General features: G+C 39.7%; 1 protein-coding gene across 4 annotated transcripts; it reads left to right on the top strand.

The window, feature by feature from the left end:
• Positions 1-785: 785 nt before the first annotated feature.
• On the top strand, positions 786-14,642 carry Ptr (Patched-related). 4 transcript variants are annotated; one of them, XM_064119197.1, is made up of 9 exons: positions 789-1,307; positions 7,143-7,419; positions 7,513-7,723; positions 7,833-8,021; positions 8,097-8,440; positions 10,114-10,314; positions 10,499-10,630; positions 11,590-11,903; positions 12,227-14,642. In XM_064119197.1, exons 2-9 carry the CDS (start codon positions 7,143-7,145, stop codon positions 13,628-13,630), a joined length of 3,072 nt encoding a protein of 1,023 aa, XP_063975267.1. In that variant the 5' UTR covers positions 789-1,307; the 3' UTR covers positions 13,631-14,642. The 4 variants fall into 4 exon arrangements, with proteins under 4 accessions (XP_063975271.1, XP_063975270.1, XP_063975267.1 ...); XM_064119200.1 differs by lacking the exons at positions 11,590-11,903; positions 12,227-14,642 and adding an exon at positions 11,348-11,571 and having other exon boundaries at positions 788-1,307; XM_064119198.1 differs by lacking the exon at positions 789-1,307 and having other exon boundaries at positions 7,280-7,419; positions 7,823-8,021.
• The last annotated feature ends 136 nt before the right edge of the window (positions 14,643-14,778 follow it).

Genomic DNA, 14,778 nt, shown 5'->3' with positions numbered 1-14,778 from the left:
TTACGCATGCACGAGATACTGTCGGTGCATCTTCGATATATTGGAATTTGATTTTTTTTGTGTGTGGAGAAGACCATAATCGAAGATGGCGAAGAATTCTTTTTTTAAATTAATTAGATTCAGAAGTTTTTGGTAAAATCGGGGGGAATCAACCATAATTGTTTGAACTTAATTGATTTGATTTTGAGTACCATCCCATCTCCTCACAGTTCATAAAGTTAAAAATCAATTTTAAATTTTAAAAAGACTTGAGTTTTTCCTTTTTTCTTTTAAAATTGAGTATTGAGCACATTAATTTCCCAGACACAACAATGTAAACATAACCGTAAACATACATGTAAATATTCCTGAAATGATAAGATTCTTCTCATGGCATGAAGAGGTACTTCTCACGAACGTGAATAAAAATATTAAATATATCTGGTATTTAAGACCATTAAGAAATCGCTGATAGACTAATCGAGGATTTTTCAAGCATTTTTGCGATATAATAGACAAATATTTTTCTACGCTGATAGGGGCTGGAGGGGAGGGGGGGGGGAGAGAAATATCAATGACAAAAAATTATCAGCACATTGACATCCACCCTGCTAACCCCCTCGCCGGGTAATCTAAATATAGTGAACTAGGAAGGATGTGCCAAACTGAATAAGTGTGGTACACGCCGGGCATTATTATCCCCGTTTGTGTTCAATAAAAGTTCCCCCATCGTCCAGGCACCAGAATCACACAAAACCCCACCACCGAGGCTTCGACCACCTTCTGGTCGGCTCTCTACGGCTCTCTAGCCCCATACAGTAGCCTCGAAAGTCCGAGACACTTGGTGGAGTTGAACGGTGCGCCGAGAGTGTCAGTCGAAGGCGCGAGATCGATTGAGTGACATCGAACAGTTCCGCGAAAAAAAAATCGAACGATCGAACAAATCGAGGAGCATTTTCCATTGAATTTTCTCAAGTTTCCAAGTGCCCGTATTCTTCAAAATTCGACAACTTATCGCGGACATCCCCGACACCCAGACCCTTAACCAGGGGTACATAATCCAGTGGAACGAAGTACGAGAGTTGGTTGTTCACCACTTGCCACCACTGGTGGTCCATTGACCCGTCTTCAATTTTCGTTTGTGATCGTTCCGAGATTTTCACCGGTAAAGTGTCATGGAGGGAGTGGTAAGATACCGGTGACTCTAGTTGTCTTTGGATTAGGAAAAAATTTTGATCTCTCGGATTCGCGGGGGAATTGGAAATTAAAATTTTCCAGTTTCTGGAAGTTTTCAGATCTTTGCATCGAAAGCCAATAGAAAAATCAAGGTAAGATCCTTCATTTTTAATAAAAAATATCGTCTCAAAATTATCAATGCTTTGAGAACGAATTGTTAAAATGAAAATTGATCAGTCAAGTGATTAAGAATTCGTTATCAATTTTTTATGGAATTTTTTTTTGAGATTTTGTAGGAAACTTGCGCCAATTTTTCAATTATTCTCTCTGACAATAAAAAAAATAAAGTTGTTTAATTTTCCAAATGATCAATTCTATTGCCCCACCGAATAATTTCAAAATCACTCATTGCTAAGCGATTAGTTCGCTTCATAGTCGACTACCCCTGGAGTCACGAAATCCCATTCTTCCTATTCATGAAGACTTGTGATCCTGATGCTTCATCGAATAATTATGCCGATGTCGCCGCGCCAATTATTCACACGATTCCCCAAACCGGAAGTGAATATTGCCCTAGAATAATCCGAATTGTTACGTCGAATGGAGCTGCGTTTGAATGCTCATGTTATATTTTCATCATAGCATGAGGCACTTGAAAAATATTTTTAATATTAATTTGACAGTGAATATTCATACTATAATGTCAGATAAATTAACATAAATTAATTGAAATTCATTCAGATAATTTAAGGAATGCGCGTTTCATTTAAAATTCTAGAATTTTACCGAAGTTTCAGAGAAACTTTATTTTGACTTGGGCAAATGAACATTTTATATTATTGTAATACTGACGATAAATAATGTGTCAGTATTGATTATATATCATTCGGCTTCTGTTTCTCGCGAAAAGTGGTCCGTACGTTTCGCTAATTTGCATAGAGCAAATTACTGCATTTCAATTGCGCAATGGTTTTTCTCGAAACCATTTCCAAGCTGCATCTTGCAAAATTCTTGTATTATATGGTGAGCACGTGGTCAACAACGTAACCAGTAATATTTTATTGTTGTATCATTATGTCTTTCGTTGTCATCACGGTTGAAAAATTATTTGTTTAAGAATTAAATTTTTTCAAGTCAAATATCCACTTCGTACCGTTAGTCAACTGAGAACTTGAAAATTCTATCGGATGTTGCGATACAATCCTCGACCCTTTGACCACTCGTTGTAAAAAATAAACACCAATGCATGAATTATGAGTTTACTGACTTCATCAAGAAAAATCGAAAGTGTATCAAGGTTTTTTATCAGACGACATCATTGACTTTTTTTTTTACCCCTCTCCCTAATGGCAGGGGAAAAAGGCTCTTTTAATTGTGACAAGAAGTATTTTTCTCGGTCAATTATTCGCTATTGCACAGTCGTTTTTAAATGAAGAAAAAATCTCGGAGTCTTCATCGACGACAATAATCGGTTTCTTAGTTTTTTTTTTTGAGGGAGGGGGAGCTTTACATGGGGGGGATTTACGGGCAGGGGCAGTGGGGTCACGAATATCATTGGAAAAAGTAAAAAATCAGTCGGGAATGTGTTTGGTCGAACACCACTGGAAGTGGAATATCCACTGGGTTGCTAAATTGAGACAAGGCTGTCCAGATCTTTTCATGATGGTTAATAGTCTTAGATCGCGAGACAGAATCGTAAAGTGCTAAATGTTATTATCATAAAAAGAGGATGAGACCGCGGTGATTTTTTTGGCCTGGGATTTACTTTTGCAACGGGTTTTGCTCCACGGATTTTACAAGATTCAAAATTTCAAAAAAGTCCCAATCTTTCGCAAATTTCGCTCCTGTTGTCATAACCGGTAGTTGCACATTTGATTGTAAAATGTTTTATCATCAACATTACCCGTACATCCAAGAATGTCTTTTAAACCTCTTAATCACTTCGGGTTTATCAAAATCGTGTCATTCGGACATCAGATACAAAAAGTTTTGAAAGATATGATTCTCATTAAAATAAACAATTAGTCACGGAGTCCTCCACCTGCAGTTCTTGGATGCGTCACAAGAGCGAATTCTCTGCACAATGAACTTGACAGACTAATGTATTGTAATCGCGCAAACATTTACCCTGGAATTTAATAATAAACTCTCGTGGAAACGCGGAAGCCATTGGCTCCGGCTACACCCAGAGAGTAAGAGTTTTATTATAATCCGCAGGACGAAATTTGCTTTTACTCTTATGAAACTCGAGCGCTCTCGAATTATTCTGCATTTCATTGTGCAAATCAAGCGGTTCCAATAATTACAACGGGCTTCATTGTGACGTGTCAATTATCTGTAACTCGATTTGCTCTCGAGGGTGCGTGAAAATCATTAAGGAAAAACGTAAGAGGTTTTGTTCTTGTCCCTTCACAGGTACCTGTTTAGTCATGGGCCAAAGGTTCTGATTAGGATCACTCCAACATTCCCGAAGGATTTTACCGGAGGATATACCTGCACTTCTGCTAAAAATTCATTTCCCGGGTGAATTGCATCCCGAGAAAAACCGTTTCAATGGAGAATTCGACCAAAAATCGAATAAATTAAAGGAAAATTATTTAGGATTTTTAAAAGCGGGTATTCTCGATGGATAAATAGTTTTTTTTTGTATCATTGCCCCGAGATATTTTGAGATTGTCCATTAAAATCTTTTTTTTTTGTTTTACGGAGGCTCTGAAGTAGAGAGTAAAAGCATATATTTTCACCTTTCCTCGGTGGATGCGCTTCACTCTCACTTTCATCATCGCCGGCTGCTGTTGCTCTCCGCTGAGAGGCTTATCTAATATCCCTCAATATCAACGTCTATACTCAATTTTTTAGTCTAAAACATCACAGCTCGTCAGCCGATGTTTATGCGCTGATAAAGACATTTTTTCATTTTTATTATGTATAAAAAAAGGAAGAAGTAAAAACCGGTGGCTTTATGGGAATCATCAGTGAGAAATTCTTTTCCTCCGCTAATTACTCATTTAATCGTGATTTATAAAGAATTTTATAGAATGAATTTCATCAGAAGTCCTTATCCTACTTTGAGCGTCAAAGTCGCCAGTTTATTTAGCCGCAACATTTTCATTATTCAATAGTTCAACTGCTGGAAAATATTCCAAACATCTCGAAAGTCATGTTCGTGCAATTTAATTAGCGAATTGAATATAAATCATGTATAAAAATATGTTCGAAACTAGGAAAAAAATATTATTTGGAGGCATTAACCTACTCTGACCCACAAACTTCCACAGAAAATTCAGGTGCGCAGTAAAACGTGAAAGCAATACCGTGACGAGACAAATAGATTTTTTCCATTTAATTATTTACGTTCATTTATTTCTCAAAGTTTATTTTTTCCTCCAAGGAACAAAAAATTTCTCTCACCCGAAAATCTCAGGGGCTCTCTCCGGCTTTGTACAAAATTACGCAATTGCGTAAACAATTGGAGATCTCGCACGTGGGAAAGTCGAGTTTGCATAAGCTTTAAATATGAGTGCATTTGCGCTTTAACACGGTATAAACTCGATTGTCAACTCCTCAGAAACTGTCGCGTTACGTTTCTTGACGAATGCGTTTCCTGTTTATAAATTGATGAGAGTGTTCATGGAAATCTCCACCCAGAACCGCAAATATTTTTCATATTTTTTTTACTATTGTCTATTTTTGTTCATCAATGACGAATAATTTATTTACAACTGAATTTAATTAAATTTTATGGTTAAATGGCTGGGGATTTCTGTAAAATTTCCGCAGAGATTCTAGGAAAAATTATTGTTAAATAAAAAGCTGTTCCAATAACCCTGAAACGTCTCTATTCCACCACTTCTGCACTAAACGAAAGGCCATTGATTATAATTTTCTCATTAATCTTCCCCGACTTTAATTAGGCCATTCAGCCTCCTGAGGTCACCTAATCACCGATTCCCTGTATCCACTGGGCAGTAAAATCGATCCTAAAAAACAAAACATAATTTTCCAGTTCGTCAGTCCCAAGGACAGGATAAATACGTGAAATTTAACGATTTTCACCTTCACTATTTTTCTCGTCCACCGGTGCTAGGCTTTTTGCATTATTGAGTCAATGATATTAACAGTGAGATAAGGCGTTAGGGTGTGAGGTGACGAGGGGCTTCAGAATGAAATTTATGAAGATCGAGAGACTGGGGTCATGAGCCAGACAATCGTTGGTTAGGGTCGGGAGTCGAGGGGGCAAAAAATAGAATGTTATAAAAATATTGGTCGAGGTTATTGGGTTGACTGTGTTGAGGTAATCTTTTTAGACTTTATTGAAATTAGATAAGATCAAGATTAAGATCACATTTCAATCAAATAATTTGTAAAAAAACTACTTCTGAATTGACTTTGTTGGTATCAATAAGGAGACAGAACCCGGAGGCATTCAGAGTTTAGGGTCAAGAGTCGAGAAGACGGAAAATAGAATGTTGTTATACAAATCGTGATGGAGGTCGTTGAATTGAGATAATCCAAGACTTCCTCCTTGAAATTTGAAACTGAATCAATCAGAACTGCGCAGAAGTGAGAGACTAATAAAAAAAATCCATAAAAAAGATGATAAATAGAAAAGTATAGATAAAAATATTAATGTGTGTAAATATACATTTAGACTGTCAAAAACAATATGATATATGTTAATTCATCTCGAGGGCAAATGGGTCCGGAAATCTAATGCCTTGAGGAGTGAAGAAAAAAATTTGCTAAGGTCTTGCTAAATCCATGGCAGCCTCTGTAATGACCGGCTCAAGACAACAACTTCATGATTTTTTTATTGGACGAGTATTTGGTGATTTACATAGAGGGGGAATCCACCGAAGATTTCGAAAGAGACTCATTAGAATTCATAATTTCACTTTGTAATCCTTTCTATTCTGAATGAAATTCTAAATTTCGCTCTTAAAAAAATGGATTAATTCATATTTTTATTTCGGTGTAAATTATTTTTCAAAATTTTTTATATGTATTCAACTTTTTCCGGAGAAATTGGTAGAAATCAGAAGAATTGAGGTGAATAAATTATTAAATTTTTACTCGAGTAAAGACACATGTGTAAAAAATCGTACAGAATAATCAAATCCCTCAAAAAAAAAATCCAGACAAAGTACAGTAAAAATGGCTCGACAGTTCCGTAAAATTATTCCAAATTTTCATCGGCTCTTTTATTGATTGTTACTATAGATGAAAATAAAATAAAAATCAACGAAACCCCGTAACTCATAAATTCGTCGGGAATTACCACACGAGCTGATTGTGGCTAAAGTTAACAGGTCTGTTATTCAATCGCAAACACACGAGGCGAAAAACATTACCCAATGAGACATAACTTTCTCCAGACCTATCATTGTCGACCGGTTCTCTCCGGTGTTGATCCGGTCCCCGCATAGATTCCCCGCGACCTTTCTTCCCCGATGAAAGGTTTTTGCGAAACTCGATGAGTCCCTCACTTCCTGGGGTGCGTACCACACGTGGCCTTCGAGGAAAACCGAGACGACGTTTCCTGATTACAAGAGGGGCATTGGTTCCAGGGGGATGAGGGTCTATTGTCTCTTTCACGCCCACCCGGAGAGTGTTATTGCAACATACTCACGATTTTACGCTTACCTCACTTTCATCTCCACCCGGAAATACCGTAAAAATATTTTCGTTGTGGAGTAAAAGTTTTTTTATGATGAATGAAAGAGTAATCTATCACTCCTGCCCTAACCCGAGGAGATTCAATTATCAGACTTAATGGAGCCATAAAAAAATAATAATTTCTGTTAGAAAATGCGTAGAATGCGTTTATTTTTCCAATGTCCCTGCCCGGAAAAGTAACATTTTAGGTCGTGTAGAGCAAAATTATTCAGCTTTAATAGCTGGTGAAACCTTGAGCTGTCACTCCATCAGTTCATCCGGTGATGCTTCCACAAATGCCACAGATATTTATATCCTCGTCTTAATTCCAGATGAGATTCAGTGTCACTATCGTCGATGACTTCCTGAATCGGGCCTTCTTCAAGGTCGGTCTCTTCGTCGGCCGACACCCTGGATATTTCGTTATAGTCCCACTACTATTAGCGTGCATATGCATCACTGGTTACCAAAGAATAAACTATGAAATTGATCCTGAGTATCTGTTTTCACCCGTCAATGGACCCGCCAAATACGAACGAGCTGTTGTTGAACAGCACTTCAGGGTCAACTACAGTCATGACTTCGACGTCACAAGAATCACAAGAGCAGGTAGATGATCGAATCCACAAATAAAATCAGAGTTTAAGACTAAGATTTCCGAGTAATTTTCTAACAGATCAATTGCTCTGTCTGCTATTCCAGGACGATTTGGTCACGTAATCGTAGTATCCAATGACGGAAATGAAAATATGTTGCGTGGAGAAGTGTGGAAAGAGCTGCGTCTTCTTGACGAGATAATAAGAAATGCAACGGCTGTATACAACGGGGAGAGCTTCACATACGAACAAGTATGTGCTCGATACAAGGACGAATGCTCCAGCAACAACATCCTCAATCTGGACCAGATCATGGAGTAAGTAGCGCTTTCACTCGTAAAACAATCATTCGCCTCACCAAAGGGGCCAATCATTCATTTTATCGAGTGATTTGTGTGGATCTAAATTGGTGGTAGTAATTTTCAGGGATGTGGAGACTGGTCAATTGAATCTAACGTTTCCAGTGATGTTCAATCCAGTCACTTGGGACTCACACATATTTCCACTTTACTTTGGAGGAACAATTGTCAATCAGGAGGACTCTACCATAGTGTCGGTGCCCTCTGTCCAGCTGGGGTACTTTGTGGCGGTTGATAATAAACGGCAAGATGCTGTGTGAGTTGATGATTCCACCGAAAAAATTAAATTACTGCAAATTCCTAACATTTTGATTTTTTATAACACAAACAGGGGCGGGGCCTGGGAGGAAGCCTTCCTCAATACCCTAGGCGCCGCTGAGGACAACAAAGTCTTCAAGCACATCAGCGTCGCTCGATTTGCCTCGAAAACTCTAGAACTCGAGCTGGAAGCCAACACCAAGACAGTCGTGCCGTATTTTGCGAGCACATTCGCAATGATGGGAATTTTCTCCGTGGTCACGTGCATGATGACCGACTGGGTGAGAAGTAAACCCTGGCTGGGGCTTCTGGGGAATGTCTCAGCAGCATTGGCGACAGTCTCGGCATTTGGCCTTTGCATGTACATCGGAATTGATTTTATCGGAATTAATCTGGCAGCGCCCTTCCTCATGATCGGTAAGTTTGTCATTTTATTAATTTTTAGAGGGTTGATTTTAACTCTATTTTTACACTCGGTAAACAATATATTTTTTAGAATAAATGTTCGAATGGAAAACTAACCGACTCCTCCTGATTTGTATTATCCCCACGGAAAGACTGAAAGACACAAAGGCTTGCGCAAGTACCTTCTTCGTAAGTGATAATGAAACTTACGGATAAGTCGTGGCTGTGTCAGGACGGCAAGTCTCCTGAATACAAAACACCCGGGAAAATGCGAACCGCCGTCACACGCCCTCGAATCCCGTCAAAAGTTATGAACCCATTCCCAAGAAATCACATTGCGTGATTGCATATGTAGTTCAACAGTAAGAATTTCATTTCGTATTTCGGCTGTTGGAGCATTGCAATGCGCCTTTTAAACGGGTTAATTGTATGCGTAATTCTGCGGTACGCGCGTTCACTTTTACGCACGGAGAATAGTAATAAGGGCTGTGGTCATTTCCGTCAAGGTCGCGATGCGTCTCCCGCCGCTCATTAAGACTCAAGTGTTTATTAGAAATAAAGAGTAATTTAAAACTCCAGTTTGTGACCCATTAGTGGCAATAAAATGAGCCAAATTACGTCAATAAAGTCATAATTTAAGAAAAAAAAAACACAAGTAAATCTTCTGAAGATATTCAGTCTTCTTTTTAAATAAATTTGGCATTCAAAATTATCATAGATCAGTGTTGCTAGGGACTGAACATTCACGTCAATTGTCCCAAATTGCGATTAATGATTATGATCGAAGCGAGGAATTAATAATTAACTTGCACCACTGAAAAATTTCTAACGATCGGAGTAATAAAAATTGTCCGGCATAAAAACTTGTCTGGAGACATGAATGCCGCACATGCAAGCCGTTTTCACTTATTTCGTTGTCATTTTTATGAACGCATTGACAATCGAATGTCGATGAACCCAACAAGTGGTGGAACTTAGAAAAACCCGGAGACTTCCGTCTTTCACGTTAAATCGTGCTCTTTCAGATCTATTTGTTCATTTCTTTTCCTTTCATCGGGTAATGATATGGATGTGTTTTTGAATCAATGAGGTATTGTTGTGCCATATAATTTAACACTGCATTGAATGTTTAGAAAGAGTTTCTAATAGAAGACAGCAGTTGCTGTTGCTCGACGAGTGGTGCTGTTGTGCAGACTTTTTTCAGTCAATAAAATGGGAGAATTGGGTGAAAGATGAAAAACACAAATTTTCTTGTTTTCAAGTTCTGGTAATGAAATTAAATCGACTCAGCACCTCAATTATGCATTGTTAATATTCGATAGTTGTTTGAAAATATTTAAATTGTTGAGAAAAAAAACGGGGAAACAATCATAGAGAAAATTTAGAAAGAAAAGGAACAAAAATCCTCGCAAGTATTCAGAGGTCTTCGGTGCTAATCTTAATTAATATTTTCAATTCTTTGTCAAACGAGTCACTCATTGTTATTAAATAAGGCACAAAGACATTAATAATGAGCCTCGTCGCGGAATCTCTGACTCATGAATCAAGTGGTTAATAAAAACGTTGCGGTTTACCAGAGATTATTATACCCTTCACAATCGCCCGAGGCATGACGAATCGTTTGAGCCCCATAAAGAAATTCTCCCCCACCAGATAAAAATTAACCGAAAAATATTGTTTTCCAGGGATTGGAATTGATGACACTTTCGTAATGCTCGCCGCCTGGCGAAGGACCAACATATTGGAGCCAGTGCCCGAGAGAATGGCCAAGACATTGAGCGAGGCTGCTGTCTCAATCACAATCACCTCCCTCACAGACATGATTTCGTTCTTTATCGGCATTATGTCGCCTTTCCCTTCTGTTCAGATTTTCTGCATTTATTCAGGTAACTTTATCAGCGCCATTCAAGGATAAAATGATCTATTCGAGCGATTTTGTTCTTAATCATTCCAGTTACCAGGAGAATAATTTTCTGCTTCTGATGTCTAATTAAAAATCCCCCCAAGAATTGCAATGATCTCCAAAAGATTTCACAAGACAATCCCATCATATTTCGATTATGCTCCCAGGTTTCGCAGTTGTCTTCACTTTCCTCTTCCACCTGACCTTCTTCACCGGGTGTGTTGCCATCAGCGGCTATTGCGAGCAGCAAAATCGGCACAGCATTGTCTGCTGTAAGGTTCAACCGCTTTCCAAGTCAGGTGAGTTCATTTGTAATAAAAAAAATCTCCGGTAGCTCCAGGACTCACTAATTACTGAATTGCACAAGGTAAAAATCACTCATCAAAATTCAATCGGCAGGATATAATGAACACAATTTTTTTAGATTCCATGTGACGTCTGTATGACGCTTTTCAAATCCCTCATTCTCAAAACTTTCACTTTTCGTTTTGTCAACCGCGACAAGTAGTTCCACCGAACTATGAAATTCACGGAAGAACGGGACGCGAAATTGCGAATATCAATTTGCAAGATAATTTATTCAAGTTATTTCGCTTAAGCAATTCCTGTAGTTCACTTGGTTTCCCAATTCCAATAAAATTCACTCCAGTAATTTCCACCCTTAGCTCAGGGCCTCGGCATTAAATCATCCGGTCTCATCCGGTCATTACATCATCCCCAAATACCTGAAGATCCTTCATTTTGTCCCCGGCATCACATGGAATTCGTGAGTTGCGTCAACTTTTGAATCCCGGTAGTGAGTTACGCATTGGAGTTGCTGTTAATTTGTTAGATCACAGTCAATTACATAAGAAATCGACGACTCGCATTACTTTCACTCGGTCTCGTGACCTTATTGGTTGATATGTGCATCCAGACGTTGGAAAGCCCACGATTTTCGCATCACTGGGAATTTCATTCCATTCATTATTTTCACGAGCACTTAGAGTCGTAACAATTATCCTCGGTTTATCAAGGTTGATCCGATGATTCCCTCCAGGACATGTGCCTTTGATTACGATAATTTCCCAGGCAATGGCATTGTGAAACGGAAACAATGGATCACAGCCGTCTTAAATCCTTCTTTAATGTCAATTAACTGATATTCTTGACGAAAATAATGAAGACTAATTGGAGATCAATTGCATCCACACGAGATTGCTTGATGATCGTCCAGGTTTCTAGGACATGTCTTCATCAATCATAAAATTATACACAGGCCATAGATCGTGGCTGTATCGGGTCCTGTGCAGTGGAGGGGTGAACCGAGAAGATCCTGCCAACCCCATCGACAACCCAGAGCACGGATGCATGACTTGGTTCCGCGATTACCTAGCAGCAGCCCTGAACTGTCGTCCCATCAAGGCTCTCATCCTCATCATATTCGCGGTCTACCTCGCCGGAGCTGTGTACGGGGTGACACAGCTGAAGGAAGGGCTTGATAGACGAAAGTTATCTAAGGAAGACTCCTATTCCATCACCTTCTATGATCGAGAAGACCTTTACTTCCGGGAGTTCCCGTACAGGATCCAGGTGAGACACTTAGATTAGTATTAATTTATTTTCGTCAGCTGTACATTCAGCAGTTCCAGAGATATTGATCTACATGTCAATGTCAATGATGAACTCTAATTAATGCTAGACCAGAGCCACTTCACTATCGAAATTCTTTGCTTCAATCTCCTCGTCTTTCACATTTAATTTCCTTCTCCAAATTACCATAGCCATTCTCAACCTTCACTTCATCTCCTGACATGTCTATCACGCCATTCACCCTAGCAACTTTCACTAGTCATCGATACGGCCCGGATGCAAGACCTTTCCCCAATTTTTTTGACACCTGAATTTGTCGGTAGGTAATCGTCTCCGGGCAGTACGATTACAGCGATCCAGTCATTCAGAACCAACTTGAGAATCTAACTCGAACGTTGGAGGCAACCAAATGGATCGGCGAGCCACTCTATGGGGACAACTGGTTGCGAAGTTTCCGCGCCTACATGTCATCAAACCAGGAGGAGCTCAACGTGACGCTGGACACAGAGCAGGATTTCATCAGGGCTCTGAAGACATACTGGCCGACGTCCATGCCAGACGTTCACTTGGACAAATCGGAGGAGCACATAATGGCCAGCAGATTTCTGATCCAAGCCGTGAACATCAGTGGAACGAACCAGGAGAAGGATATGGTCCGCGAGCTGCGAGATATCTGCACAAAGTCTCCCTTGAACGCCAGTGTCTTCCACCCTTATTTCGTCTTCTTCGATCAGTTCGAACTTGTCCTACCGACGAGTATCCAGTGCATGATCTTCGGTGCGCTCATAATGATGATAATTTCCTTCATCTTCATACCGAACATTCTCTGTTGTCTCTGGGTGGCCTTCTGCATTGTCTCCATCGAGATAGGGGTGGCTGGTTACATGGCCCTCTGGGACGTCAATCTCGACAGCATCTCTATGATCAACCTGATAATGTGCATAGGCTTCAGTGTTGACTTTACAGCACACATCTGCTACGCCTACATGTCCTCCAAGGAGAAGCGTCCGGATGACAGGGTCAGAGAGTGCCTCTATAGTCTAGGATTACCGATAATCCAGGGTGCTGCTTCAACGATCCTAGGGCTTCTAGCTCTGATCCTCGCTGGAACGTATATCTTCATGGTTTTCTTCAAGATGGTCTTCCTGGTGATTTTCCTCGGAGCTCTTCACGGTCTCTTACTGCTGCCTGTCCTCCTGTCGATCTTTGGCCCGGGTTCGTGCACCAATCACGACAAGGTTGAAGAGAAGGAGGCGAGGATGAGAGCCATGCAGCCGTTGGACGTCTCCAAGCTGCCGATCCCCTATGTCATTCCCCATCCGACGTTATTTTACCACCAGAATGGGGGAAAGATGTTGCAGGGGAGCCCCACGACTAGCCTGAAGAACTTTGAAGAGAGGGACCCCGGCCTGGGGACCAGCGAGGACAGTAATTCAACAGAGAGTGGGTCCTCGAAGAGCAGGAGACGACAGAGGGACGAGGAGCAGGCCCAGAGACATTACGAGGGGTGGAGGAGATCTGTGGGAATGCTTCAGAGTCTTTCGCAGTTCCAGGTCGGTCCGGCACCGCTACCAGATTACCCTGGTGCGGGAGAGGGACACAGGGGGGCCAGGGGATCTCCTGGTGGGCAGGGGCATTTACATGGGGACAGGGGCAGACGCAGTAGGTCACATCATAATCTTGATTATTCGTTCGGGAGGTATATCGGGGACCCTAGATATCCTTGAGGGGAGACCCTGGAGATCCGGGTGGAAATTAATTCTTTGGTTCTGGGCAGTTTTTTAGTTGAAAAAAGGAATTTTTAACGCGGAAAATTTTTTTAGATCACAATTTTTTCGATGAGATGATTTTAAATGAAAAATATTGAACGCAAATTTCTTTATTTCAAGGAATAATTTTTTTAGTTGTCTATCTTTCATTATAGTTAATTTTGTTCAAAACAAAAAAATGTGATGATTATTTTTCATAAAACTGTCTTATGCAGACATTTGGTGAAAAAATAATTGTGAGAAAACCTAAAGACGCTCTCAGAAAGTTGTAGAAGAACCGACAAAAGTATTTTCAACATTTCCAGAGGAGTTGGTGCCTTACAAGCCAAATTAGACGATTTTTGTATCGATTTAGATGTAAAATTAAAGCCTAGATTAAGAGTATTTTGTTGGAAAAACGGAGTATCAATCATCTTTCACCAGACCGACCATACATAAGTTTGTTATCAATTAATAAATGACTGATTTGTTAATTAATTATTTACCTTGACTCGAGCGATGATTTCTAGCGGTGCAATTGTCACTGACAATGGATGAATGGCAATGATTCGTGCTTGACCAAAGCCCTTTGTTATCGATGCTCAATAATAATCAAAACCGACACCACTAGAGATACTTGCGTGATTCGCACACAATCCCCTGCATTTTTCGTCACCACACAATTGAAAAAATAATTTAATAATTGAAAAATCGCCACGAGATCGTCGACAATAATTTTCAAATTTTTTGGCAAACGTAAATGCCAATACCAATGAATTTTGTATGTGAATTATCAATTATCAGTAGTATTAATTGATTGAACTGTACCCTACAGATTTCTTCGACGAAATCATTATGATTTTTCAGTAGCAAGAGTGATTTTATTTTGTATTTATGAATGTGAGTGTGATATCCGCTGTACACATGAGCGGTTATGTGCTGCCATTGATAATTCATAAAAAAATATATTTTAATTATGATTCTTCATAAATCTTCTTGGGTTTCTTTTTTTCTTGCACTCCACAAATTCTCCTTTTTCCCCTTCAACTTGTGTATTCCCCGAATATTTTCCTCACACACGATTCCTTACACTTCACGATTTTCTTCACTCACAACACGATCCACAA

This window comes from Diachasmimorpha longicaudata, chromosome 4 (assembly GCF_034640455.1).
Source record: "Diachasmimorpha longicaudata isolate KC_UGA_2023 chromosome 4, iyDiaLong2, whole genome shotgun sequence".
Classification (NCBI taxonomy): domain Eukaryota; kingdom Metazoa; phylum Arthropoda; class Insecta; order Hymenoptera; family Braconidae; genus Diachasmimorpha; species Diachasmimorpha longicaudata.
The sequence above is the reverse complement of the archived record's forward strand: the minus strand, read 5'-3'. Positions and strand labels throughout refer to the sequence as shown.

Coding starts and splice junctions, on each gene's coding strand:
- Ptr (XM_064119197.1), top strand. CDS start 7,143: ATGAGATTCAGTGTCACTATCGTCGATGACTTCCTGAATCGGGCCTTC. Junction 7,420..7,512: donor CACAAGAATCACAAGAGCAG/GTAGATGATCGA, acceptor CTGCTATTCCAG/GACGATTTGGTCACGTAATC. Junction 7,724..7,832: donor AATCTGGACCAGATCATGGA/GTAAGTAGCGCT, acceptor AGTAATTTTCAG/GGATGTGGAGACTGGTCAAT.